Source organism: Rhinolophus ferrumequinum, chromosome 4, assembly GCF_004115265.2.
Source record: "Rhinolophus ferrumequinum isolate MPI-CBG mRhiFer1 chromosome 4, mRhiFer1_v1.p, whole genome shotgun sequence".
Taxonomy (NCBI): Eukaryota; Metazoa; Chordata; class Mammalia; order Chiroptera; family Rhinolophidae; genus Rhinolophus; species Rhinolophus ferrumequinum.
Window position 1 is genome coordinate 51,162,169 of NC_046287.1, and position 25,904 is coordinate 51,188,072.

Sequence of the window (25,904 nt, forward strand, 5' to 3'; positions counted from 1 at the left end):
GTCAAGTGGAAACTGCTTCCCTTTATATTGGGAAAGAACTTTAACCAGTTTCAAACGATATTAAGAGAAAATAAGCTCTATTTCTTAAGGAATACTGTTTTTCGTTATTTTGCCCAGTGTCTTGTCATAAGAGTGGGTGGAACTTGCATCTGTTAATTTATAGTAGTTTATTATCATCAGTATTATTATTATTTGATAATATGTTTGATGTTGTGCACACATTTTCTAGAAGAATAGAAATAGCTCAGGCATGAACAGAAGCATAAGGAACATCAAAAAATTGAACTGTGGAGTGGCCTTTGTGCAACAGAGTTAGATAACGGTCATAACCTTTTTCCTAGCCAAATAACAGTCATAAGAGGTCACCTTCTTTGCGAATCATCACCCATCCCCTCACCCTCCAGTCACTGCCCCCTGCTGTTCTCATCCCCCCAACTCCAATGAAATCTATACTCCATTAGTTAGCCTTTAAAAATGCTCATTTGTACAAGTTTTTAACATTTGCATAATTCAATGCCATCCCCAGCCACTCCCCACCTACTTTGTCCCCAGAAATAACACATTTCTGTAAATTAAAATTACTGTGTCTCTGTATGTGTGCACACATGCAAAAGTGTTTGCATTTGCATGAAAGAAACAATTTTTAAAAAAGGAACAAAAACTGGAGAATTTTGCATTTTTGGTGGTTTTTTTTTTTTTTGTATTTGCGCAGACCATTTTAGGATTTTCAGTCTCAACAAAACACGATTAAAACAAAGAATCTAGTAAAATATTTGTGCATGTACTGCTAAACAATTCTAGCAATTTTATTAAGCAATACCTTTATTATTTTTTGAATATTCTTAACAGACTGGAACAAAACATTTTTTATTCAAAACAAAATATGCATACTGTACGCATGTCGCAGGGTTAAGTATGATGCAGAGGTTAAAGTTTGTTTGAACGAAAACAAATGCCTGGGGGAATTTCATAGCTATAAAGTTAATAACTAAATTTTGTTCGCTAAGAGGACCTTTTCTATGGTTTTCCTTCACTTCCCAGCTACACAGCAAACATATCTGAAGTGCACTTCCCAAGTGTAGTTAGAGAATAGGAAGGAATGTAAAGTTTTTTTTAATTATTTGTTTTGTTTGTTTGTTTTTTTTAAAAACAGCCCTTATTAACTTTTCCTTCCACTGATTCTACTGTAAACTCATAAAAGCCTTTTTTAGAAAACAAATTCATAGACACTCAGCGTGTGAAATGTTCCCACAAAAAGAAAAAAATACAAATAGAGCAACCAGATTTCTCCTCTTTTCTTCAACTACCTAGAGCATGTTAGAGTGTTAAAGTTTTTGCATTTGAATGAAAATGGCTAACCTATTTTTTTAAAAAATCTTCTTTTGTGATGATACAGAATTGCATACACTTTATACCTGGAATAATTAAAACCGCATGTTGGGGAAATCCTGGAGTAAAATTGGGTATATTGTGTATACTGCAGGTATTTGAGCATTTCTACTATCTCCTCCACAACAATAAAGAGGAACAAGAAGTCAAGATCTGTGCCCTCAGTCTCTGTTCTCATTACAAGGGCCCAAATGGGCCCCTGTGTGAGCTGCAACAGAACTGAAATCTCAACGAAAGCCCCCCTTCCAGGAAGAACTCCTGCTTCTTCACATCCTGAACCTAGGTGGCCACTCAGAGCCTCCTGATCAGCGAGAAAGGACTGGGCCTTGGGGAATGGGAGCTGGAGCAACATAGTTCGTAGTCGTTTGCTTTTATTTGTTTTCAACATAAAAATGTGTTAGCTGTCTGATTCCACCTATTACGGGGAACACTTGTTTGTCCAGCTGAAAAGTAACCCCCTCTGCTCCGTTGCGGGTTTGTGCAACAGCAGCTCAGAGGCTCACCAGAGCTTGCACGCCCATTCGCCATGGCCACATAGACAGAAGCAAGCGGATGTCTGCTGAGGGGAGAGAAAAGGGTGAGGGGAGGAAAGGCCGGGAAAGGCGTTGGTTCCTTAGGCAGGAGGGCGAGTTAGGGAATTTTTTTATTTTTTGTTGTTTTCTTTTTTTTGTCTTTTTTATTTTTTATCATTTTTTTTGTTGTTGTTGTTTTTTGCTATACCACGAGGTCATAGCAATCATTCCTCTAATAGAAACTGACAGGACATAGAGACAAAACTATCTGATGAACACACACAATGACTAGAAATATATATATAGAGAGAGAGACAGTGAAAAGACTTAGTTTACCTCTGAGAAACCATCCCCCAAAATAAATCCTGTATTAACAAGTGCAAAAAATAAACAAACAAATCAACCCAAAGCAAAAACCAAAGCAAATAATACCTCCAAACATTAAAACACAGTGTATAAAATGGTGTGAGAAATTGAAGTCACTTTACAGCCTTTTAGTCAATAAAAAGCTGTTTGTGTCCTTGTTTGGATTCAGGCCCATCTTTTTAAATGTTACCCTAAAGGCCTTGCAAGAAGTGACTGGAGGGTAAAAGCACCCAGTCTGTTACATCTTATAGCAGTTGCGTTTTCATGGTGGGCCAGCTGCTGCTCTGCTGACACTTTGTCCTTCGCTGTTAGTCCTCATTGGTCGAGCTTTCCTCCAGCGTGTTGATGCCTCCAAAGCTCAGCGCCGTGGCGTTCTGTGCTGCTGAGGCTGTGAGAACTGTATGTAAGAGAATCAGTACGAGAACACACAGTTTGAGTCTGCTGTTGCACAGTCTTGTTGCTGATGAAACTGTGAGCGACGTCCTGTGACGGGATCCACTTTTTAACACCGGCCCTTTGGATGGATTGTTGGATTGCTCTTCTCTCCTGACATCACAGCATTCTGGTTCATCATTGGTTAGAAAGGTCTGGGAGAGCCCTGCAGGATGAAGAAGGTGGACCGACAGTTAAAAGGAAAGGAAGACCTGCAGGAAGGAGTGCATAGTAGAGCGAAGCTGTTACTTTAACGTTCTGATCCACAAAATCTTACAAGCAATTCATTTTGTAAAGGAAAGGAAAGTCGATACAGTCTGGATAAATAGTCAACCATGCTCTCAAGCCAGCACTTTTAAGTTCCTCACTCTGTTCTTTTTATATTCCTGGTGGTCATACCATGAAAGTTCTGGGTTGTGATGAATATAGAATGAAAGATGTCATTAGGTCAAAATCAGAACCTGAGGTTCTGGATCAATTCAGTGATCAAGGACATGCAACCATCATTATTCTTTAACAGGAATGCAATTAATTAATGCAATGCATAAAGTAACATCAACTAGTTATGCTGAATGAAATAACCAACCAATCAAAGTATCACCGCTATAGGAACTGTGTTTACTAATCACTTCCTCTCCTAAACCTCACCATGTCTTATATCCCCTGTCCTGGTGAATGGGCATAACCATCTATACAGCCAATGGGTGACCATTTCCTTTTGATTGATTTTCTAAGTATTTCTCTTTCCAACCTTGTTTCTTGCTATATTATATATAATGTTTTTGTGGAGTTGCATAAGCCATTTTGTATCTTATTTTTTTCCACTGGACTGAAACACTTTTCTCACAAGTGATAGAATGGAATTTCTCCATAAATTTTATTATGTTACACCCAAGCTTGAAAAATGGAAAAATAAGGTATAGCAATTGTAAGGATTAAATAAGATTCTGTATGGAAAGAGCTTAGCTTGGTGCTTAGCACAGAAATACAACTTAAAATTTTGGCTACTGTTAATAAGAATAGCTATTAATAGTGTCTCGTGCCTCCACCTAAATAATAAAATCTAAAATATCTTTTCCCCTCTCTCCAGACTCATTGCTCAATGCTCCAGCCATCCTGAACTACTGGCTCTTCTCGGACTCCCCTTACCCCCTTCTGTATGACTGTCCAAGCTGCTTTTCCTCCTTGGAATATTCTCCATCAACTCATACACCTACTCTCCTTTATCCTTCAAGTTCAACTTACAGGAAATTCCCTAAGCTCACATGCCTGGCCTGCTAGTGCATTTTTTGTAACTTCAATAAAGCAGTTATTAACTTCAATAAAGTAGTTATTAACTTCAATAAAGCAGTTATTATTTTTTCTTTCAATCACAATTGCTCATATTCATGTCAATTTCCTAACTTATTTGTCAACTTAAAAAGCAAGAATTATGTATTTTCAGTTTCGCGTGCCCAATATGTAGCAGAATACCTGAACAAAACAGATTCTTAATTAGCATTTATTGCATGAATAAACTCAATATGTAGTTATTTAATAAAAAATCTATTAAATAATATACACTGTAATCTTCAGTTTCTTTTAAAGAAATGACCAGGATATCCTTATAATGATGCTTACAATATTCATTTCTTCTTAGGCATTCAAAGGTAAACTTCACCTTCGCCTAGGTAGAATATGGAGAAAAAACTGAATTAATGAGGTCTGCAGCTGCGACATTTTTATTGTATGATTTTATCATATAAGATACCTGACTGGTAGACTAATCAGTTATTGAAGTACACGTTTTCCAAAATTATATTCTACAAAGAAGAGAGTTTATAGGTAACCTTATAAGAATAGAAATTTAAGTCATTTAGATCAACATTTTAGAATATTAATAGTCAGAATACGTTTAACAATGCCATCCAAATAAGAAGCTCTTCCAAGGTTGTTGAGAAGCTAGCTTCCTGATCTATAATTTCATTTCAGAAAGGATAAGGCTGTTCATTCAAGCCAATATCTGTATTTTTCTTTTTGACTGACAAAATTAATACTCTATTTCCTTTGTCCATCTTTTTAATTGGTTTTTATTCAGAGTTATACATGCATATATATTAACAAGCAAATAATGTCACAAGATAGTTTACAAAAAAACACACACACAAAAAAAATCCTCCACCTCCCCATCCCAAATTTTTCCTTCTCAGAGTCAAATACATGCACCTCTTAGCTGTTTCCATATTTAGCAGCATTTTTATAAATAACCTGTTGTGTGCTTTCCTTGATTTTTCCTTTTGTAGCATTAGCTATTGACTTCTCACTAGAACGTGTGAGGATAAAACATTCCTCCTCCTCCTTCCTCCAGCTCATATGATCCCTTCCGCACAATACCCCCATTCCACCATGGTAGTCTCTTCAATATTCAGTATTTGCTTCATTAGGATCTTGTAAAAACAGTTCTTATCTCAGCCAAATAGTAAACTTTACTTTTCCATTCCTAACCCATTTTGTTTTTTTTCCTAGAGCTAATAACTATTTTACAGTTCTCTATGTACTTACTAATTCAACCCTATTTCCGTGTTCTCTCAGTTTTATCATCCTGAAGAAATATCTCCTGGAGCCTTTTACATCTGGACAGGTTGCTTAGCTACCAGCCTGAAAACTCAAATGAACCATCCTCTTGGGGATGCTTGCTGCCTCTCTCCCCTGGATTTCCTATTTCCTATTGCCTCCTTTCTCACTTATGGGTACCGTGGCATCTAGTACCTTCATAAGGAAAAGCTCATGGGAGTAAATTTCCAAGGCATTGTATGCTTAAAAATGTGTTTATTTTCCCACATGTTTTATTGTTTGGCTGAGTATGGAATTCTGGCTTAGCATTTCTTATCCTTCAAATTTATTCGTGTATCACTCCCACATTTAGTTTTTGGACCTCTAGGATGTGTACTTTAATTTTCTTATCTCTTCTATTTTATGTCACTTCATCCCTTTGCTCTGCTTTCTGGAGGATATGGTGAGCTTCAGCGTGTAATAATTTTGAGTTTTTTCTACCACATTTTAATTTTCAAAAGCTCTTTTACGTACTCTGAATGTTGGGTTTTTTTGTTTGTTTGTTTTGAAGTGACTGTTCTCATTTCCTAGTTGCGATATATTCTTTGATTTCTCTCAAATATTTGCAGTACTTTTATTAGTCATGCTTTATTTCCTCCCTATATGGGTTCTGTTCTCTCCAAGTTATGTTTTTTCCTCTTTGTTTCTCCCTTATTTTTTACATGGGAACCCTGCACATTCTTGATTGTCTGCCCACATGAAAAAGTTTTGGAATCTGGGCACCTAAGAAGGATTACTGTGAGCTGTGAGTTGCCCTGGAGGATGACCTGCCTCAACTGTTTAGATGGAGAAACTCTTAAAACTCTTTCCTTTAGGTTGATCAGATCCCTCAGAAAATATCCAATGGCTATCCAGGAGGGCCAAAGCCGGGCAGCCAGTTTTCTGAAAGCGAGATGCGAGAAGGCACTGGGATGCGGGAGGGGGAGTCTCAACTCTCAGTGTGTATACATTCACTTAATCCTGTTTTGGTCCCCGAACCTCAACTCCTGCTGGTATCACCGAGTCCAACCTCCTTCTCCTACCATCTCAAAAGAAAAAAAAATATTGTTCCCCTCCCACACACAAATACTGCAGGTCTTTTCTTTGGGGTGAGGAAGGGAAAATTGCTAGGTTGGAGAGGAGGGCATGAGCTATGGACGGCATGCCTGCTTCTTAAACAGATTTCCATCCAGTCTTCCCTCTTACGCTGTCAATGACTGCGTCTGGAGAGAGTCTTAGATGAAAATCTGGTTGACTCTCGATTTCCTCTCTGCTGATTCTAGCCTTCAGCAAATCCTTTACCATGCATCAATTCTCTTTCTAGTTTCTAGGAGGTATTTGGTTATTGTTTCCTCATTCATTCTTCTATCCTTTAGGATTTATGCCTAAAAAACAATTTCTTTTCTGTCGGTTTGCCTAGAAAACGTTACTGCCCTTTTGTCTTCATCATTCTGCTCTGTCTTGAACTCGGGACAGATGCCTATTTCTCTGTCAGATACATTTTTGAATAAACAAGGATAATACAGCCGGATGTGGTTTCCTGCCCAATGTGGTAGATGATGGGAGGCGGTCATCATCCAGGGGAACCCCAGGATATGGACACTGGCCCTTCCAACTGGCGATGCTGCCTGCCTGCAGGTGGATCCTGCCTCAGTGTCTCTCTGGAAACCGCCCTTGGCTGAGGATAGCAGCCTTACCCAAGGTTTCTCGGCCCCTGGGAAGCATCCAATAATCAGGGCATCTGAGAAGGGCCATCCCAGTCTCAGATGTTTTCCCATTGCCAAATCCTCCTTCCTGGATTCCATCACAAGTGTAGTTCCCAATATCCTTCCCAGTAAACCATTTGCACACAGACATGCTACGTGGGGAAGCCTACCTATAGTGGCTAATTCCTCCTCATCATTCAAAGGAACTAAAGAACATATTTCCAAAAGAAAATAATTTCTTAAACAATAATCTCATTACACAAATATATCAGTGATTGGTGTTAGGAAATAAAAAAAACATTTTCAGTTAATGAAATCTTGCTCTGATACATTGCTTACAAATATTCTTTTTGCAATATCTAATGAATCATTACCTGCTATTTGACACTGAATAATAATAAATTATAGCAATGATTATTCTGTCTTATAGTAACAACTTCATGTAGTTTTTGGAGGATTAACTAGTACAAATAAACTGTTTAGAACAGTGCCTGGCAGATAGTAAAATCTCACATAATATTCGTTACTCGTATTATAAGTTAGGAAGGGCTTTGTAAAACATCTAATTCAAATCCTTTTTCTGTTTTCAATTAGTTTAACCCACTCACAGAAACAGCTTATTTTTCACTGCTCCACACAATTATTCTAGTATGGTCTTTATAAATATTATTTAAGTGTAGGAAAGGCAAATATTCTCAGGAAATATCCTTACAATAAACACACAGTATTATTTAAATATAATCCTTCATTATCTCAGTAATTTACCTTTTACCATCTTTAAGTCCAAGCATATATGAGACTCATTTTTCAAATACTTGAACTAGTAATATACTTTATTTTTTCTGAATGCAAAAGTTTAGAAAACAGTGAAGTAAAAAGGAAGAGAATTACCCCAGATTTGAATTTGTTAGGATGAAAAAATAAAAAAGAAACTGCTGGAATTCGTTTCCCCCATTTTTTTTATTAATACAGACATACATATACACACACAGTACATGCATATAATATACAAATTTCAAATATAAAATTAGCATGTTAAATTGTACTTTACATTATTATTCTATATAATTTATTTGATAGTATTTATTTTATATTTTGCACATATGTTACCAAGTAAGATTAAATATGTATAAATATATATGTATATTTGTATATATAAATATATACACACAAACACACACACACATATAATTGTAGAGTTTTGAAAACTCTGGAACAGTTTAGATAGCTTGGAATTTATAAAACTTTATGGATATAATTTCTTTAAAGTAATTTTTATAGTTTTATAGTTTCTTTCATAGTTATTAATCTGTCAAGGTTGTTTTGTGTCAACTTCAAGCATTTGTATTTCTTTAACTTGTTTTATTGAGAATTTTACATTTATGAATGTAGAGTTATACATAATATTGTCTTACTTTAAAACTCTTAATTTTTCTACATTATCTTCCTCATTGTTAGTATTTTATTTCTATTTTATACTGCATAAGACTTGCAAGATTTTGTCACTTTTATTTGCCTTATCAAAGATACAGCTCTTGAACATATGGGTACTTATTCTTTGTTATTGCACTGATTTCTTCATTTATGATAATTCCTTCATCTTTTAATTTTCTTTTATTCTCCTTCTAACAATTTTGAATTGAATGGAACTTTAGTCATTTAAAATAACTTTTTCCCTAGTAGGTAAGACATTTATTGCTCTAAATTTCTATCTGAGAATAGCTTTGGCCAATTCTCTTATGTTCTCATATACAGTGATTTTACATATTCCATAATTCAATTTATATTTCATTTTATGTCTAAATGACTTAAAAGAGTGTTTTATTGCTTTATTTTCTCTTAATTTTAATCGTTTGATATAGTTTAGAAAATACTTTGTCACTAATTTCAAGTTTTATTTACATTGTTTAAGAATGTGGGCTTTGAAAACTTGATTTCCCCAATTGTTTTTTTGTATTAATATGACGTTATATATATTATGTAACATTTTCAAATGTTAACATTGATTAACAATATTTAGTTGCTAGCTTTATAATTTTGACTATTCAGAATGTCATTAACTGAAAAATGTCTTTTGCAACTGTTTCTAATAATCTTGCTTTACATATTTGGCTGTTATGTCAGTAGATACAGAAAATCCATAAATCTTCACATTTTTCACTAGACATTTACTATTCATTCTAGACATTTACTATTAATCAAGAAAATGTGGCATTCTTTTTTCTTATAAAGTGTCAGTTTTTTGTGTTTTTGTTTGTGGTGAAGTTTTGTTGTTTTTGTTCTTGTTGTGGTTTTGAATATTTTTTGTTTGGTACTGATGTAATCTCTATACATACTAGCACATTTGTCTGATAGATTTTTGTCTATTGTTTTAATTTTTCTTGATCACCTTATTTTATTCTTTTCTCTGTATTGTGTTCTACATCTGAAAGTTTCACAATGATTGAAAAGGAAAGTTTAACCTATTTACATGTATTTTAGATTTGTAGTGCCTGGTCTTGTTTTCATCAGATAATGATAATAACATTTCCAAACATATAAAAATGTTTGTTTGTATTTTACCATTCCTTTTGTGTTCTATCATTTGCTGTGTGAGCATATTTAAATGCATATGTTCACATAATTTATTAAATGTATGCTATTATTACTTTTACTAGAATTTTAAAAAATCACATGCATTTGAACATATATTTTGTATAATTATGAGGATCATTGATGAGGAAGTTAACAACATTTTACTTACTTCAAGTCCTTCTCCCTTTTTTTAGGGCTATCATCAGATGTCTTATACTCATTTATTGTCAAATTACTAACATTTTATGTCTTCCTTCCCTGTAATTATTTAAAATAGTTGTATTTTGCTGTATATCAATCTCATTCAGGGATTATTTGGCAATTAGCAGAAGCACACTGAAGCTAAGTTATGCGAAAAAACAAAAAAACAAAAGTAGGTGGTGGGAGGAATATTAGAAAAATTCAAGCCTATTTCATGAAATGAAAGACTGACAGTGTGCCAGGCAACATGAACAAAATTATGCAATAGTGTGACCATCAGAATTATGTGTACTGTCCACTGGAGACGCAGCACTGTAATTAATCTCTGTGTCCTACTGCATACGGCCCTCAACTGCTGTCCCCACCACTCTCACCCCCTCCCCCCTACCTCGCAGGCAAATCTTTGTTGTTTTTTCTTGTATATGGGCATACACGACTTCGTCATTTACTCTCTCAATCAGGATTGCTGGGTTCCAATGACACACTTCTTGGGAAGCAAATCTACTTGTTTTTCTCCTCCAACCAGCCACACCAGAGAGAGATTCCCACACAACACACATAGTTGCACATGTTTGTCTTTGAGAGAAAAAAGGTGACCTCAGTGTTTTATGTCATGGACAAATATGATATTTTCCCTCTTGGAGCTTGTAGGATTTGTCTTCCATTCTCCAAATTCAACAATGTTTGCAGTTTGGTCGCATTTCTAAATTTTGCCAGAAAGGGGAGAACCACTTTCATCTGCCAATAAGAGTTTCCGTAAATTGAGAAAAGAGATTTCCTATTATTTCTTTGTTTGTTTCTTACTTTAGTTTCATATGTTTTGTATGTTTTCAAGTTATCACATCCCCTCTTATCATTTTTATATTCTTGATCTCCACCTTGGATTGCATTCTTCAAGTTGACCTTCCACTTTGTTTTTTCCAACCTTTATGGTTGATATTGTATATGTATAACAAATTTGCAATTTTTTATTTGTTGCCATGCAATAATTTCTTTTATAAAATCTGCATCCATTGTTACGTTTTCCTGCCTTCCAGCCAAATTACCTTTTCACTCATCTCCCCTTATTTTAAAGTGTCTATATGCCCTTGAATTTTATTGAGACCAGATTCTGTCTAGCTACCCTGTAGTGATTTTCTCAAATATATGCTATCATTCTGCCTCTCAAACTCTGTCTTCCTTCTTTTATATAAAGTATATTGTATTAGGTTCCATATTTCATTTTCTGTGAGTTGAAGGCTGAATCAAGTTTCCTCCAGAAAATATGTGTAAGACCTAAGCACTAGTAGCTTAGAAGGTGACCTTATTTGAAAATAGAGTCGTAAGAGACTTCCAGTTAAGTTGAGGTCTTTAGAGGAGCCATAATCCAATGCGACTTTCTGATGGTTTTTGGTTTTGCTTTTGTTTGTTTGTTTTTATGTTGAGAGTGATTACCTTCATAACTCTAAATAATATATTCATGCATTTATTTTTTAATCCAGGGACTATAGATCATGGCTAATTATTCTCAACTAAGAAAGCTGGGTAGTTTCTTGTCATTGTAGTTCTCTCTTACCCCATTATTCCCCACGTTTGGCCAGCCATTGCTTTTGTTTTAAAACTATAGTTACATTTTCCCATGCATTTTTGTTCTGTATGTTAATTTTGAAAATTGAAAGTAAAAATAAAATTTTTAGAGTTCATTTACTCCCATTTCATTACAGTAATATTATTCAAAGTATTTTAAATATTAGGCAAAATAATCACTTTTTATACTTTATCAATTCATAAAATTTATGAAAATTTTAGATAGCTTTATACTTGAGTTATGATTCTCTTGCACATTTTTTCTGAAGTTTTAGTTGTTTTTTAATTGTCATAGAAACAGAAAAAGTTTTATACTTTCTTTCCTATATCACAAATTCATCCAGTTTCATAATCATAGCGATTTTGATGTTGTAATATGGACAGTTATTTTTGTTGCACAGATACTATCTTATGATTTGTTATTACTATATCATCAACATTGAAATTCTACAGTATACTCTTTCTTGGATTACTTTTTTGTTCTACTACAGTAAAACTTTAATTTTTCAGATGTGATATATGGAAAGTAAAGTTCCCAGAGTGTAGATATTTAATTAAAATAAATTTTATTCCATTTGAAAGATATTTTGCCTGGGTATAGCTTCCGACATTCACAATCTCTTTTTTCTAATAACTTTGGCAATATTACTTCATTTTGTCCTACTGTCTAGTGTTGTGGGTGAAATTCTGATTGTATTTGTTTCCTGTTGATGTTGTAACAAATTACCACAAATTTAGCAGCTTAAAATCACACGCAATTATTTACTCACAGTTCTGTAAATCAGAATCTAAGAGGGTTGACTAAGGTTTCTCTGCTTTGTGTTCACAGGGCCAAAATCAAGATGTTATCAGGACTGAGTTCCTTTCTAGAGCCCAGAGGGGAGGATCCACTTCTAAGCTCATTCAGTTTGTTGGCAGAATTTGGTTCTTTGTGCTTGCAGGACTGAGGTTCTGATATCCTTGCATGATATTAGCCAGGATTGTTCTCAGCGTCTAGAGGCCTGCAGTTCCCACTCCTTGGCTCAGGCTCCTTTCTCCATCTTCAAAGCCAGGAATAGCATTCGAGTCATTCTTTCTTCTTTTCTCTGACCTCTACTTCTGCCATTTTTCCTGCCTCTTACATGGTGTCTTTCTGACTGACTCTTTTTTTTTTTTAATTTATTGTGGTGACAATTGTTAGTAAAATTACATAGATTTCAGGTATGCAATTCTGTATCACATCATCTATAAATTACATTATGTGTTCACCATCCAGAGTCAGTTCTCCTTCCATCACCACATATTTGATCCCCCTTACCCTCATCTCCCACTCCCCAACCCCCTTACCCTCTGGTAACCACTACTGACTGACTCCTGTGCCTTCTTCTGAGCTTTATAGGGCCTGTGTGATTAGATTGGGCCCACCCAGATAATCAGGATAATAACCCCATCTCAAGGTCCATAATTTTAATCATATCTGCAAAGTCTCTTTTGCTATGTAACACATTCACAGGTCTGAGGATTAGCCCACAGGCTTCTTTTGGTGGTACATTATTTAATCTACCATACTCCACCCTCTGACCCCCAAAGATTCACACCCATGCCACATGCAAAACACATTCACCATATCCCAAGCTTCCAAAAGTGTCCACCCAATACAGCATCAACTCAGAGTACAGAGATCTGCCCTAAATCTCATTGGTTCAAACTCCCCAAATCTTTTATCTAAATAATCTAAATTAAGTATGGATATGACTCTGAGCATAATCCATCCTGGGATAAAATTTCTCTTTCTGTGAAACTAGAATGTAAGTTATCTACTCCCAACATACAATGGTGAGAGAGGCGTGGGCTAAGAGTTAGACATTCTGCTTCAAAAGGGGAGAAAACGGCAGGAAAAGGGGCCAGGGGTCCAAATCAATTTTGAAATCCAGCTTTACGAATTCCACTCGGTTCCTGGACCTGGCCATGATCCTCTGTGGTTCTCAGCCTCATCCTCTGGGCTCAGAGCTCTGTCCTCTGATTTATCCTTTCTTTTTTCATGAAAAGTAACAGATGTGTGCAACTAAGTAGTTTCATTAGCATGTTTCTTGCCAGAGAATATTGGGGGTCCAAGAGCCTTCCTTCATTTCATCCTGTCTCTGTTCCTTTCAGTCCAAGCTGGCAGTGTTTTCGCTGATATAAAATTCTCAATAACTCTGTAAGAATCTTGTCTGTGTTACAAGGATTCACTCCATTGGATAAGAAGCTCCTCCACAGAGACTTCCTAGAAAATCTGTTCTCTATTTTTTGCTACTTCTTAGATGGTTGAGGGGATCTTTAATCTTCTTAAAAGGCTTTTGTGTAACTTATACTCTGACTTTTCAAACTTTTTGAGGTATGGCAATGGTGGTACAGACACACCCTCAGGTGTTTTGTTTTGTTTTCTCTAAAACATGCTTTCCTGACAGCAAATTTATTATCTTTTCCTATATTGGTTGACTGAACATTTTCCCAAATCATCCAACTCTGGACTCTTGATGTTTAACAGTTCTCCCCATTTATGTTTCTCCTTTTGAATTTCATTATAAACAGCAAGAAAAAAATCGGGTCACACCTTGAACACCGCTGGGAAATCTCCTCAGCTATAGAGCCAACATCACCACTTAGCATCTCTGCTTTCCACATAACTGCATGTCACACTTCCGCTAGGCTTTCGGATACTATATATCGTTTGCAATTTCCATAAACACATTTCTCATTTCTTTCTGAGCTTTCACCTACAGCCTCTAATGTCCATATTTCTACTGGAAACCTATTCAAGAAAATCTGGGCTTTTTCTATCATGCCTCTCGAAATTCTTCCATCATCCCCCACTGCCTGGTTCCACAGCCACTTCCACATTTCTAGGCATTCATTACAGCAGAACTCCTGTTCTAGTACTGAATTCTGTATTCATTTTCTATGGCTGCTGTAAAAAAAAGAAAAAAAGGAAAAAAAAGTCACAGACAAGTGACTTAAAATGGCACCTATTTATTATCTCACAGTTCTGCAAGTCAGAAGCCTGGGTTGGTTTGACTGGTGTCTCTACTCTGGGTGTCCTGAGGCTGAAATAAAGTATTGGCCTTGATTATCCAGGCTGATAAAGGAAATTAGCTGAATTCAGTTTCATGCATTTGTAGTAGAAATGAGATCCATGTTCTCTTGCTGGCTGTTGACTGGAGATTCTCAATTTCTAGAGGCGCCCTACATTCACTGGATCAGGGTCCTATTCTCCATCTTAAAATCAAGCAACAGTGGGATGAGTCCTTCCCATGCCTTCCATTTCTCTGATCTCCCTTCTGCCTCATCTTTCTGGCCAAACCTTCTGTGTTCTGTGATTACATTGGGTCCACCTGATAATCCAGGATAATCTCCGTATTTTAAGATCAACTGATTAGCAATCTTAATTCCATGTGCAAAATCCTTTTTTTTTGCCATGTGATGTAGCATATTCATAGGTATAATATCAGGGGAGGTCATGGGGGCCAAAATCCTGCTTACCACACTGATGTTAATATTCTTGTCATTTCATTGAGAGCTTGAGTTTGTTATCCTTTTTGAAACCTCTTCAGATACTCCATATATCTGTTGTACTCTAACATTTTAAGAATATATGTCTGCATGTGGTTTTCTTATAGCTTCTTCTGCCGAGACTTCTCGATCTAAAACATGGTTGTCTTCCATTCTGGAGAACTTCCTTCGAGCATTGCTTTGATAATCAGTCCTTTCCCAGACTTCCACCTTTGTATTCTTTTTGGTTGGATTTTGTTTTCTCCGAAAAGCTTATATTCAGTGGATCCTGTTCCTTCTATATAACATTTTAATCTTTTGTCGCCTTCAATTTCAAGTTTATCCAAGAGGCAGAATTCTCCTTAAAGTGAATGAATAGGGATTAAGTAGACATGTTGCAGCTCCTTTCCTATGACTCCCAAAAGTCACTAGTAAGAAGGCTTCCTTACATTCATTTCAGTAGCTCATTCATTGTCTTTAGCAGGTAGATCCCTTGTATTTTTAGGCAAACAGCTCTATTATATAAGAAGGAATGGAGATGGCCAGTTGGCTCAGTTGTCTGCTGACAGTTTTAATCCATCAGGGAATTTCTGGTCTTTATGTTCTCCTGCTCTCTGTACTTCCCTATAAACAAACCAGGATTATCAAAGGGTCCTATTGATGATCCCACAGCAGAACAGTTCCCACCTCTGCTGTGGTCATTTTTATAGCCTGCTCTGAAAGTTCTCACAATTTGGGCTGTATTCTAAAGTAGTGCATCTGCCTTTTCTCTTCTACACATTTTTTTTTTTGAGTCTTTGTTTTAACAATGTCTCATTTTCTGAATTTCATTGCTTCTATGAATGTATCTCATTTTGTAGTTTTTACTTCAATTTCATTATAACTTTTTTAGAGACAGATGGGAAGTAAAATTTGGCTTCGGCTTGCCAACTTGAACCAGAAGTCACACTTATAGTCAAATGCAATGGTTTATTCATTATCAAGACAATTTTTTTGACATCATGTAAATCCTTAGTGTTTCAGAAAATAGTTTTTGAAATTAATGTTTCAACTTTAATATCTCTTCATTTTATATTTTCTACAATAGTGATTTCACATGACGATAACCTAAGATTTATTTATTTAGAAATAACTTACAGAAATAGAAAATCAGTGCTGGTATCTAAATTTTGTCCACTTTTTAAAAAATGTTAATAAAATAGTGATCGCTAGAGAATTTGCTAATTTTCTAGGGTTATTTTATAATTGAGCTGGTAAAACAATATAAAATTAGAGGTCAAGTAAAGAAGTCTAAAAAATTTTTTTTTCCAAGTTATAGTGACCATCTGCAAAAAGAATTAGACTTATGAATGTCTACATATTTATAGAGTATCATTTTTAAGCAAGGGCAAATATTAAGTATTTTTTAAGGTATACATTTTTAAAGGAGTGTTTTTTGTTTTGTTTTTTTTAAGAAGTGTTGTGGCAGGTATATCAGATATGCATGATGAATAAAGTCTGGCATCACTCTTACCTCTAACTTATATTAATAGCATTACATTACTTTTCTTTTAGTTGACATTGTTGAGAGTAAGGATCACTCATTCCCTCCATTCTGGTACTCTAGACACCTAGCAGGTTGTTTATTTCCAAAAGAACAATAAGTATTTAATGAGGGGAAAGAACCAAGGAATAATGCACTGATACCTTGAGTTGTAAGAGAATGTTTCAATGAAATGAATATATTAGATAACAAAGCACACTGAAGTAACCTAATGGTAAACTACAATGTAAGTACACATAGCAGGAAGAAAAGTGACACAGACTCTCAAGAACAGGCCATATAAGTACTTGGCTGCATAAAGACCACTACGAGATGAAAGCTAACTATACTCATACATTAGATAGAATATAGGTTGCTCTAAAAACTGAAAATGATACCAATTGAAATTAAAATCAAAGGCCCACAATAAAATGGCAGAAATATTCCATAGAGAATTCACTCATTCATTAAGACCATAAACTAAGTTGAGGAATAAACTGGACATTTGAAAAATTTTGAGGCTAAGCAGAGAATTTCCTCAACAGTGGGTCCTAAAGTTTTCCAGGATTTCAGTGGAACAAAGACTGTCTGCAGCCAGAGAAAATATAATCTAAACAGAAACCTAACAAGTGCTGTTAAATATCACATTTCAGATTGTTATTTTCCCCAAAATGCTTACAGTGATATTTTTAATTATGAAAAATTTATTCTAGAAAATAGAAAAGGAAACAGGTAATGGACAAAGAAAACACTCACCAAATATATCATTTGATTTTCCACCCCATCCCTAATGAATCCTTTGATGATCGCCTTCATGAAGACTTTATAGGGTAGTATGGAGGAAAGCCATATGGATTACTGGAGGAGAGGTTAGCACACTAAAATGCAGATGTTTGCATCTGCACCAACCATCGAAACAATGCAGGGTTCAAGGCAGTGGGGACTGATGGGAAAGAAAGTCTCAGCCTTCCTCCTATTCTGATAAGTTACCAAGTACCAGGGACTCAGGAAAGATAAAAAAATCTCAACTCCTTCTCTTCCATCACTATGAAGCAAGTATTGTTGTAAGATGCTTTCACTGTTCCAGTTGGACTGCTCTCAAAGAGGGAGAGAATGTTTAAAGGAATTTCATGAAGTACGTTGAAAAATCCACAGAAATTTGTTAAAGTGTGTCATATGAATGTACATTACAGGAGGATGTGAAAAAATTGGATCTCTCTAATGGGATGTTTCTGTGACTTCCTGTTGAGTGATAGTTAGTTCAGCATTGTTGCTCTAGAAGCCACATGCAGAAAATTGTATGTTTCTTGTTAAGAACATCACCTATTATATTCTATTTCTATTTATTTTTCTCTGTGAAATGGCACGGTAGGGCTCACATATTGTAAATCAGTGTCATTGTTTAGTATATATCCCAGTCTTTTTTTAATTTGGAAATCCTTGGTAACTAGGGCTCTGTAAAGGAAATATCCTTGAAAACAGGAAACTATGTAAATAATTCTGTGACTGCAGTATCTCAAACCACAAGTTGTAATTGAAGAGACAGTTTTGCTAATGCTTTGATCCATCAATGTATTTAGAGTATGAACAACATTTCCTGCTTTTCTTTCTAAAGAGAAAACCAGACTTTCTGTGTAATCATAGAATACATACAAAACGACGCCAATGTCTGTGTACACTCATGCATACACAGACACACGTTAATGGCTTCAAGGCATGTAAACACCTCATAAATAGACCCTGACTTCAAAAATATGCTTTCTTTTCAATGAGTTAAGGGAAAATCATTTTCCTAATTTGATGCACCAGTTTTTGAAACATTAAATGTGAACAAAAACAGTTGTGATTTTAATCAAAACGTTTTTACTCAAAACAAATGCCAAAAGTTAACTTGGTAATATACTGACTCTAAAGAAAAGCAAATATTCTAGAAAAGTTTGTGGACCAGATAAGAAAATCAGTCTCAACATTTTAGAGTCAATATTTGTTAAATTTGTTAAATTTAACAAAAAGAATATTAACTAGAATGATTAGCTACCTTTATTGGTCAGATTTGAATTTAATGGACTTCCAGTAGGTTCAATGTTTGAAGTAGGACATTCAAATGTAACAATTTTTTTAAAGAAATCACAAAAACATTGGAAGCAGTGACAGTAACGGCAGGAAGGTAGGGGTTTGGGGGATGGAATGTAGGTCCATTTGAAGAATCTATCAGTTTCAGGTGTACAGCAGATTGGTTAGACATTTATATAATTTATGCAGTGACCCCCCGTGATTATTCTAGTACTTTTTGAGCCTCAGTTTCCTGATCCATACAATAGCAAAAATAATACTGTCTACGTCATAGCAAAATACTTGGCACATTATAAAGTATTCAGTAAATAGTAGCTTGTGTTATTAATTGTGTTTATGTAATAGCGAAGTTCATACCTTAGCAATGTTAAAAAATATATATATATATGTATCATTCGTCTGAACGCACACTTTTGTTAAAATAAAGCTGTATTTTATAGTCACACACATTTTCCACTGAGTGAGATTCTGGCATGTCACTTGTCAAGGGAACGTCTCAAGCAGCAGCTTATCAATTGCTTATTCCCCTTACAAGGCCAGATAGAGTTGCATAATTATGATTCATTTCATCCAATGGCATCTTGAATTATTTCTATGATATTCCTCCTGATTGTTTCCCTGTGGGGTCATTGGTTTACAACTGGCACTGAAGAAACAAGACTCAAGCTTTAACACAATGCAAAGGATTCTAACAATGTGACTAATTAATCAAAAAATGAATATAAAGTGACAGAGATATAATACTAGGAAATCATTCTCTTTTTTACTTTAAAAAAAATAACAGAATATAACATTCAGTTACAATTCTTAGTTGAGTGACCTATATCTGTTCTTTATAATGACAAAATAGTCATTCTTTCAATAGTTGAGATATCTACTGTCTACTGCTGATTACATTTAAACGTACTGATTACACACATTGAAATGTGTGTGTGTGTATGGGTGGTGTGTGTGTGTAGGAAGACCTTTTAAACTGAGAAAATATGAAGAATAATAAAAATTAGTTTTTGAAGTTTACATCTCCCAGAGACAATACAATATAAACTGATGTGTTGAGAAGTTGGGCTCCTTGGGTCCCCTCCGCTTGACATTTACAGTGAGAAACAAGTGGTATGACACACCACCGAGGAGAACCTGTGTTGTTACCAACTTTCCAAGTTTTTGGCAATAACTATTAAAAGCCTAAAGCTTTTATGTGCTGTTTCACTTTCCAAGTCCAGTTCAATGAGCTGAAGGAAATAAAGCAGAAGTGCATGGAAATCAGTAGGCATGTATGTTCATCGTAGCACTTTTTATATAGCAAAACATGCAAAGACGTACAATTAGTAAGACACACGTCATTTGTCCTCATGCACTGTATTATGATGAAAATATTAAATTATGTATATTTAATAATTCGAAGCACTAGTCATGGTATAAAATGTTTTCTTCTTGGTGGTAGATTATGGCTTATTTTCTTTTTGCTTGTGTGCACATACTAAATGTTTAAAAATGATTAAGCATACATTTACTAATATAAATATAACAACAAATATTACTTTACAGAAAGGACATCGCTGTGGGTTTTTAAGATATTTGACCCAAGTGGTTACATTTTCAAAGAGAAGCATCTTTTCTTTGACATTGTTGGCGGCACAGGAACAGTAAGCCCTGCGTTTAAGATGAGGCTGCTTTGGGCTTTCGCTGGGCGTTTACCAGCAGGGCCCTGCTGGGAAATTCACAAGAGCTTCCTTGGTCTCCTTGGTGATAGGGATAGGTACTGTGTGTAGTGAGTAGCTGTTGTTTAGCTTAGGGACTATCCATTACCCCTTCTGGGAAGAGCATCCAGATTTTACTTGGGGGAATAGTCCTCCCCCAGTCAATGGATGCAGAGCAGGTGGGGCTGCTGAACCCCTCCCACAAGAAGGAGGGCGTCCGACTAACCTGACTGACCATCCCCCTGGTAACAGCGATTGCTCAATGGTGGGCATGTGCCTTAAGACTGCGGCTCCAAGCAGGATTCCTGCGCAAGTTATTTGGAAATGAGGTGATCTCTCTCTGCCGCGGTTTCTAAACTGAGAGGTTATAAATCTTTATCTGCTGGTGAAATCAACTAACAACAACAACAAAAATACAGTTCAGAAATGTTGTTAATACTTTACATGTTATGCCTCCCGTCTAGCATTTATTTATTTACTTCTGCAGATGAATATGTGTTTCTTAGGTTACGATCCACGTCTATTAATCCTTTTTCTACCACCATCTTCTCTTCTTGTTGAATGAATGAAAATGCAAGAGAAAATACTTAGGGGAAAGAATACAGACCATAGAGTTTTATATATGCCCACTATATGTATCAGACATTTCTCTCTAGTACAGCAGGTAGTTGGTAATAAAAGCAGGAAGAGTCTATGACCCTCTGGAGTCAAGCTTGTAATGAGAAAGTCATAAGTAAGAGAAGGTCAGCTACTCCAGTTACAAAACAAAGTACTGGTGAAAAGGAATAGTTCAAAAGAGCAATGAACTATGCTAGAAAGGAAGTCAGGTGTGTTTGCTTCTGTTGCTGGCCTTTGTGCAAACTTGGGGAAGCTATTTAATGTCTCTAATCTTCAGTTTTCTTATCTGCTAGATGTAATTGTTGAGCTATCATGTTGGACAAATATGAGTCAAGAAAGCCCCTTCCTGCTCCTTCACTCCTGCAAACATGTTTAAGTGGTCACCATATCCATTCTCAACAAGCCAGTCCAGGACCTCTCAATTCTCTTGAGCAGTCCAGGCCCAACAGTGAAGCCCACCCAAGAGAGCTGGGTAACAACTCGGTTCTTTTCAGCTCTAAATCTCCATGACTTTACACATGGAGACATTCCCATAATTATATGCTCACATTTGCTTCTTTTTGTGCTAATTGATGGAGCTCATGATATTGAATAAATTTCATTGATTAAAAGTTTCCCATGCTTTTAAAAGTTATCTCCTTATGGAAAGAATAATAGAAATGAACATAGATATAAACCATTCTTTTTGTAAGGATTAAAATTTGGAACTTGAAAGATACCCACAAATTTTGTAAAACTGTTATATAAAGCAATTAGTCTGTATTTCCTTCTAACACCATACAAGTGGGCTAGAAAGAATTAGAATAAATATAATTCCAAATAAAAAGACAATTTATCTAGAGATAGAAAGTTTATTTGGCTTGATTTTTTTTAAATTTAATTTTTAAATTTTTTTCTTTTTCTTTTTTTCTTTTTATTTTTTATTAGTTTCAGGTGCACAAGACAAAGTAATACTTAGACGTGTATCATTTATATCCCTCACACTGTGCGAATCCCCCTCCTCCCATCCACTACCCGTCTGACATCGCACAGAGCCATTACATTTCCACTGTCTCTATTCCTAATGCTGTACTCCGCTTCTTGTAAGTACATACATATACACATATATACATATATGTACATATACATACATATATATGTACATATACATACATATATATACACACACACACACACACACATATATATACACACACATATACATACAAACTTGTAGTTGACATTCATTATTGTTCAGCTTCAGCTTCAGGTGTACAATGCAGTGATCAGGCATCTACATCATCCCTGAGGTGGTCTCCCTAATGAGACAAGTGTCCATCGGATACCCTACAAAATCTTTACAACATTATTGATTACATTCCCCAAATTAATTTTCAGAACCCTGTGGGCATCTTGTGGTTACTGACTGTTTTCTAATCCCCTCACCTTCCCCCTTATCCCCACCCCCTTCCCATCTAGCAACCCTCAGTTTTTCCTCTATGTCTCCAAAACTATTTCTGATTAGTTCAGTCACTTATTCTTTTCTTTAGAGTCCACATATAAGTGAGATCGTATGGTATTTGTCTTTCTCTGTCTAACTTATTTCACTTAACATAATGTTGTCTAGGTCCATCCATGTTGTTGCAAATGGTAAGATTTCTTTCTTCTTTATGGCTACATAATACTCCATTGTATAAATGTACCACAGTTTCTTAATCCAGTCATCTACCGATGGGCATTTCGGTTGTTTCCATGTCTTGCCTATTGTGTACAGTGTTGCAATAAACATAGGAGTGCATAAAGTTTTTTGAATTAGAGTTTTGGATTTCTCCGGATAGATACCTAGGAGTGGAATTGCTGGATCATAAGGTAGTTCCATTTTCAGATTTTTGAGATACCTCCATACTGTTTTCCATAGTGGCTGCAACAATCTGCAATCCCACCAACAGTACACAAGCATTCCCTTTTCTCCACATCCACGCCAGCACTTGTTTGTTGATTTATTGATGATAGCCATTTTGACTGGGGTGAGGTGGTATCTCATTGTGGTTTTTATTTGCATTTCTCTGATGGTTAGTGAGGTTGAGCATTTCTTCATATGTCTGTTTGCCATCTGTATGTCCTTTTTAGAAAAATGTCTCTTCAAGTCCTCTGCCCATTTTTTAATTGGGTCTTTTGTTTTTTTGGAGTTGAGTTGAGTGAGTTTTTATAGATTTGTGATATTAATCCCTTATCAGATATATCATCGGCAAATATCTTTTCCCATTCAGTAGGATCCCTTTTTGTTTTATTGATGGTTTCCTTTGCTGTGAAAAAACTTTTAGTTTGATATAATCCCACATGTTTATTTTTTCTCTTACTTCCCTCGCGTGAGGGGATATATCAGTAAAAATCTTACTCCGGGTAATGTCTATGAAGTTTCTTCCTATATTTTCTTCTAGGTATTTTATGGTTTCAGATCTTACATTTAAGTCTTTAAGCCTTTTGAATTTATTTTTGTATATGGTGTAAGGAGGTGGTCCAGCTTCATTTTTTTGCATGTGTCTGTACAGGTTTCCCAGCACCATTTATTGAATAGACTGTCTTTACCCCATCGTACATTCTTGCTTCCATTGTCGTAGATTAAATGGCCATATAGGCATGGATTTATTTCTGGACTCTCTATTCTGTTCCATTGATCTATGTGTCTGTTTTTATGCCAGTATCATGCTGTTTTGATTACTGTAGACTTGTAGTATAATTTGAAGTCAGGTATTGTTATACCTCCCACTTTGTTCTTATTTCTCAAGATTGCTGAGGCTAAACGGGGTCTTTTATGGTCCCATATAAATTTTAGGATTATATGTTCTATTTCTGTGAAAAACGTAGTTGGTAGTTTGATAGGAATTGCATTGAATATGTATATTGCCTTAGGCAGTATGGACATTTTAACTATATTAATTCTTCCTATCCATGAACATGATATGTGTTTCCATCTATTTATATCTTCTTTCATTCCTCTCTTCAGTGTCTTATAATTTTCTGAGTACAGATCTTTTACTTCTTTGGTTAAATTTATTCCCAGGTATTTTATAGTCTTTGAAGCAATTGTAAATGGGATTGTCTTTTTAATTTCTCCTTCTGATGTTTTATTATTGGTATATACAAATGCAACTGATTTCTGAATATTAATTTTGTATCCTGCTACTTTACTAAATTCATCTATCAGCTCTAATAGCTTCTTGGTGGAGTCTTTAGGGTTCTCTATATATAGTATCATATCATCTGCATATTATGATAATTTTACTTCCCCCTTACCAATTTGGATGCCTTTTATTTCTTTTTCTTGTCTGATTGCTGTGGCTAGAACTTCCAGCACTATGTTGAATAGAAGCGGAGATAGTGGGCAACCTTGCCTTGTTCCTGATCTTAGGGGGAATGGTTTTAGCTTTTCCCCATTGAGTGTGATGTTAGCTGTGGGTTTGTCATATATGGCCTTTATTATGTTGAGATATGATCCCTCTATTCCCACTTTCTTAAGGGTTTTTATCATAAATGGCTGTTGGATTTTATCAAATGCTTTTTCTGCATCTATTGATATGATCATGTGATTTTTATTTTTCATTTTGTTAATGTGGTGTATCACATTAATTGATTTGCGGATGTTGAACCACCCTTGCATACCAGGGATGAATCCCACTTGATCATGGTATATGATCTTTTTAATGTACTGCTGAATTCTGTTTGCTAATATTTTGTTGAGTATTTTTGCATCTATGTTCATTAGAGATATCGGCCTGTAGTTTTCTTTTTTTGTGGTGTCTTTGTCTGATTTTGGGATCAGGGTGATAGTGGCTTCGTAAAAAGTGTTTGGGAGCCTTCCCTCCTTCTGGATTTTTTGGAAGAGCTTGAGGAGAATTGGTGATAATTCTTTTTTGAACGCTTTGTAAAATTCACCTGTAAAGCCATCTGGTCCACGGCTTTTGTTTGTTGGGAGATTGTTGATTACTGATTCAATTTCCGTGGTGGTAATCAGACTATTCAGGTTTTCTGTTTCTTCTTGAGTTAGCCTTGGAAGGTTGTACGCCTCTAGAAAATTGTCCATTTCTTCCAGATTGTCAAATTTGTTGGCATATAGTTGCTCACAGTAATTTCTTAAACTTTTTGTATTTCTGCGGTGTCCGTTGTCACTTCTCCTCTTTCATTTCTGATTTTATTAATTTGGGTCCTCTCTCTCTTTTTTTTAATGAGTCTGGCTAAAGGTTTGTCGATTTTGTTTATCTTCTCTAAGAACCAACTCTTGGATTCATTGATCTTTTGTATTGTTTTTCTGGTTTCTATTTCATTTATTTCTGCTCTGATCTTTATTATCTCCTTCCTTGTGCTCCCTTTGGGCTTATTTTGCTGTTCTTTTTCCAAATCCCTTAAGTGTGAAGATAAACTGTTGATTAGTGATGTTTCTTGTTTCTTTAGGTAGGCCTGCAAAGCTATGAATTTCCCTCTTAGGACTGCTTTCGCGGCATCCCATAGATTTTGGGTCATCGTGTTTTCATTTTCGTTTGTCTCGAGATATCTTTTGATTTCTTCCTTGATCTCCTGCTTGATCCATTCATTATTTAGTAATAAGTTATTCAGCCTCCATGAATTGGTGTGTCTTCCAGTTTTTTTCCTGTAGTTCATTTCTAATTTCATAGCATTGTGATCAGAGAAGACAATTGGTATGATTTCAATTTTCTTAAATTTATCAAGACTTGTTTTGTGGCCTAACATATGGTCTATCTTGGAAAATGTTCCATGTGTGCTTGAGAAGAACATGTATTCTGCAGCATTGGTGTGAAATGCTCTGAAAATATCAATTAAATCCAAGTGGTCCAATGTGTCATTTAAGGCTGTTGTTTCCATATTGATTTTCTGTCTGCAAGACCTGTCCTTTGTTGTCAGAGGTGTATTGAAGTCCCCTACTATGATAGTGTTACTGTTGATCTCTGTCTTTATGTCAGTCAATATCTGTTTTATATATTTAGGTGCTCCTATGTTGGGTGCATAGATGTTTACTAGGGTTATATCCTCTTGTCGGATTGATTCCTTTATTATTATATAGTGCCCATCTTTGTCTTTTAATATGTTCTTTATTTTAAAGTCTATTTTGTCAGATATAAGTATTGCAACTCCATCTTTTTTCTCATTTCCATTTGCATGAAATATCTTA

The 25,904-nt window shown here is 35.5% G+C and overlaps 1 protein-coding gene across 2 annotated transcripts in view; it reads right to left on the bottom strand.

Annotated features, from left to right (window-relative positions):
- Positions 1–593: 593 nt before the first annotated feature.
- Positions 594–25,904, bottom strand: part of NALF1 (NALCN channel auxiliary factor 1) — a 574,475-nt gene continuing 549,164 nt past the window's right edge. The window contains exons 3-4 of one of the 2 annotated variants that reach the window (XM_033105165.1): positions 4,320–4,365; positions 2,728–2,865 (exon numbers count right to left, since the gene is read on the bottom strand). In XM_033105165.1, the coding sequence (XP_032961056.1) occupies positions 4,343–4,365 (23 nt within the window). In that variant the 3' untranslated portion in view covers positions 2,728–2,865; positions 4,320–4,342. Of the gene's footprint in view, positions 2,866–4,319; positions 4,366–25,904 lie in introns of both variants that reach the window. The other variant, XM_033105163.1, reaches the window with a different exon arrangement.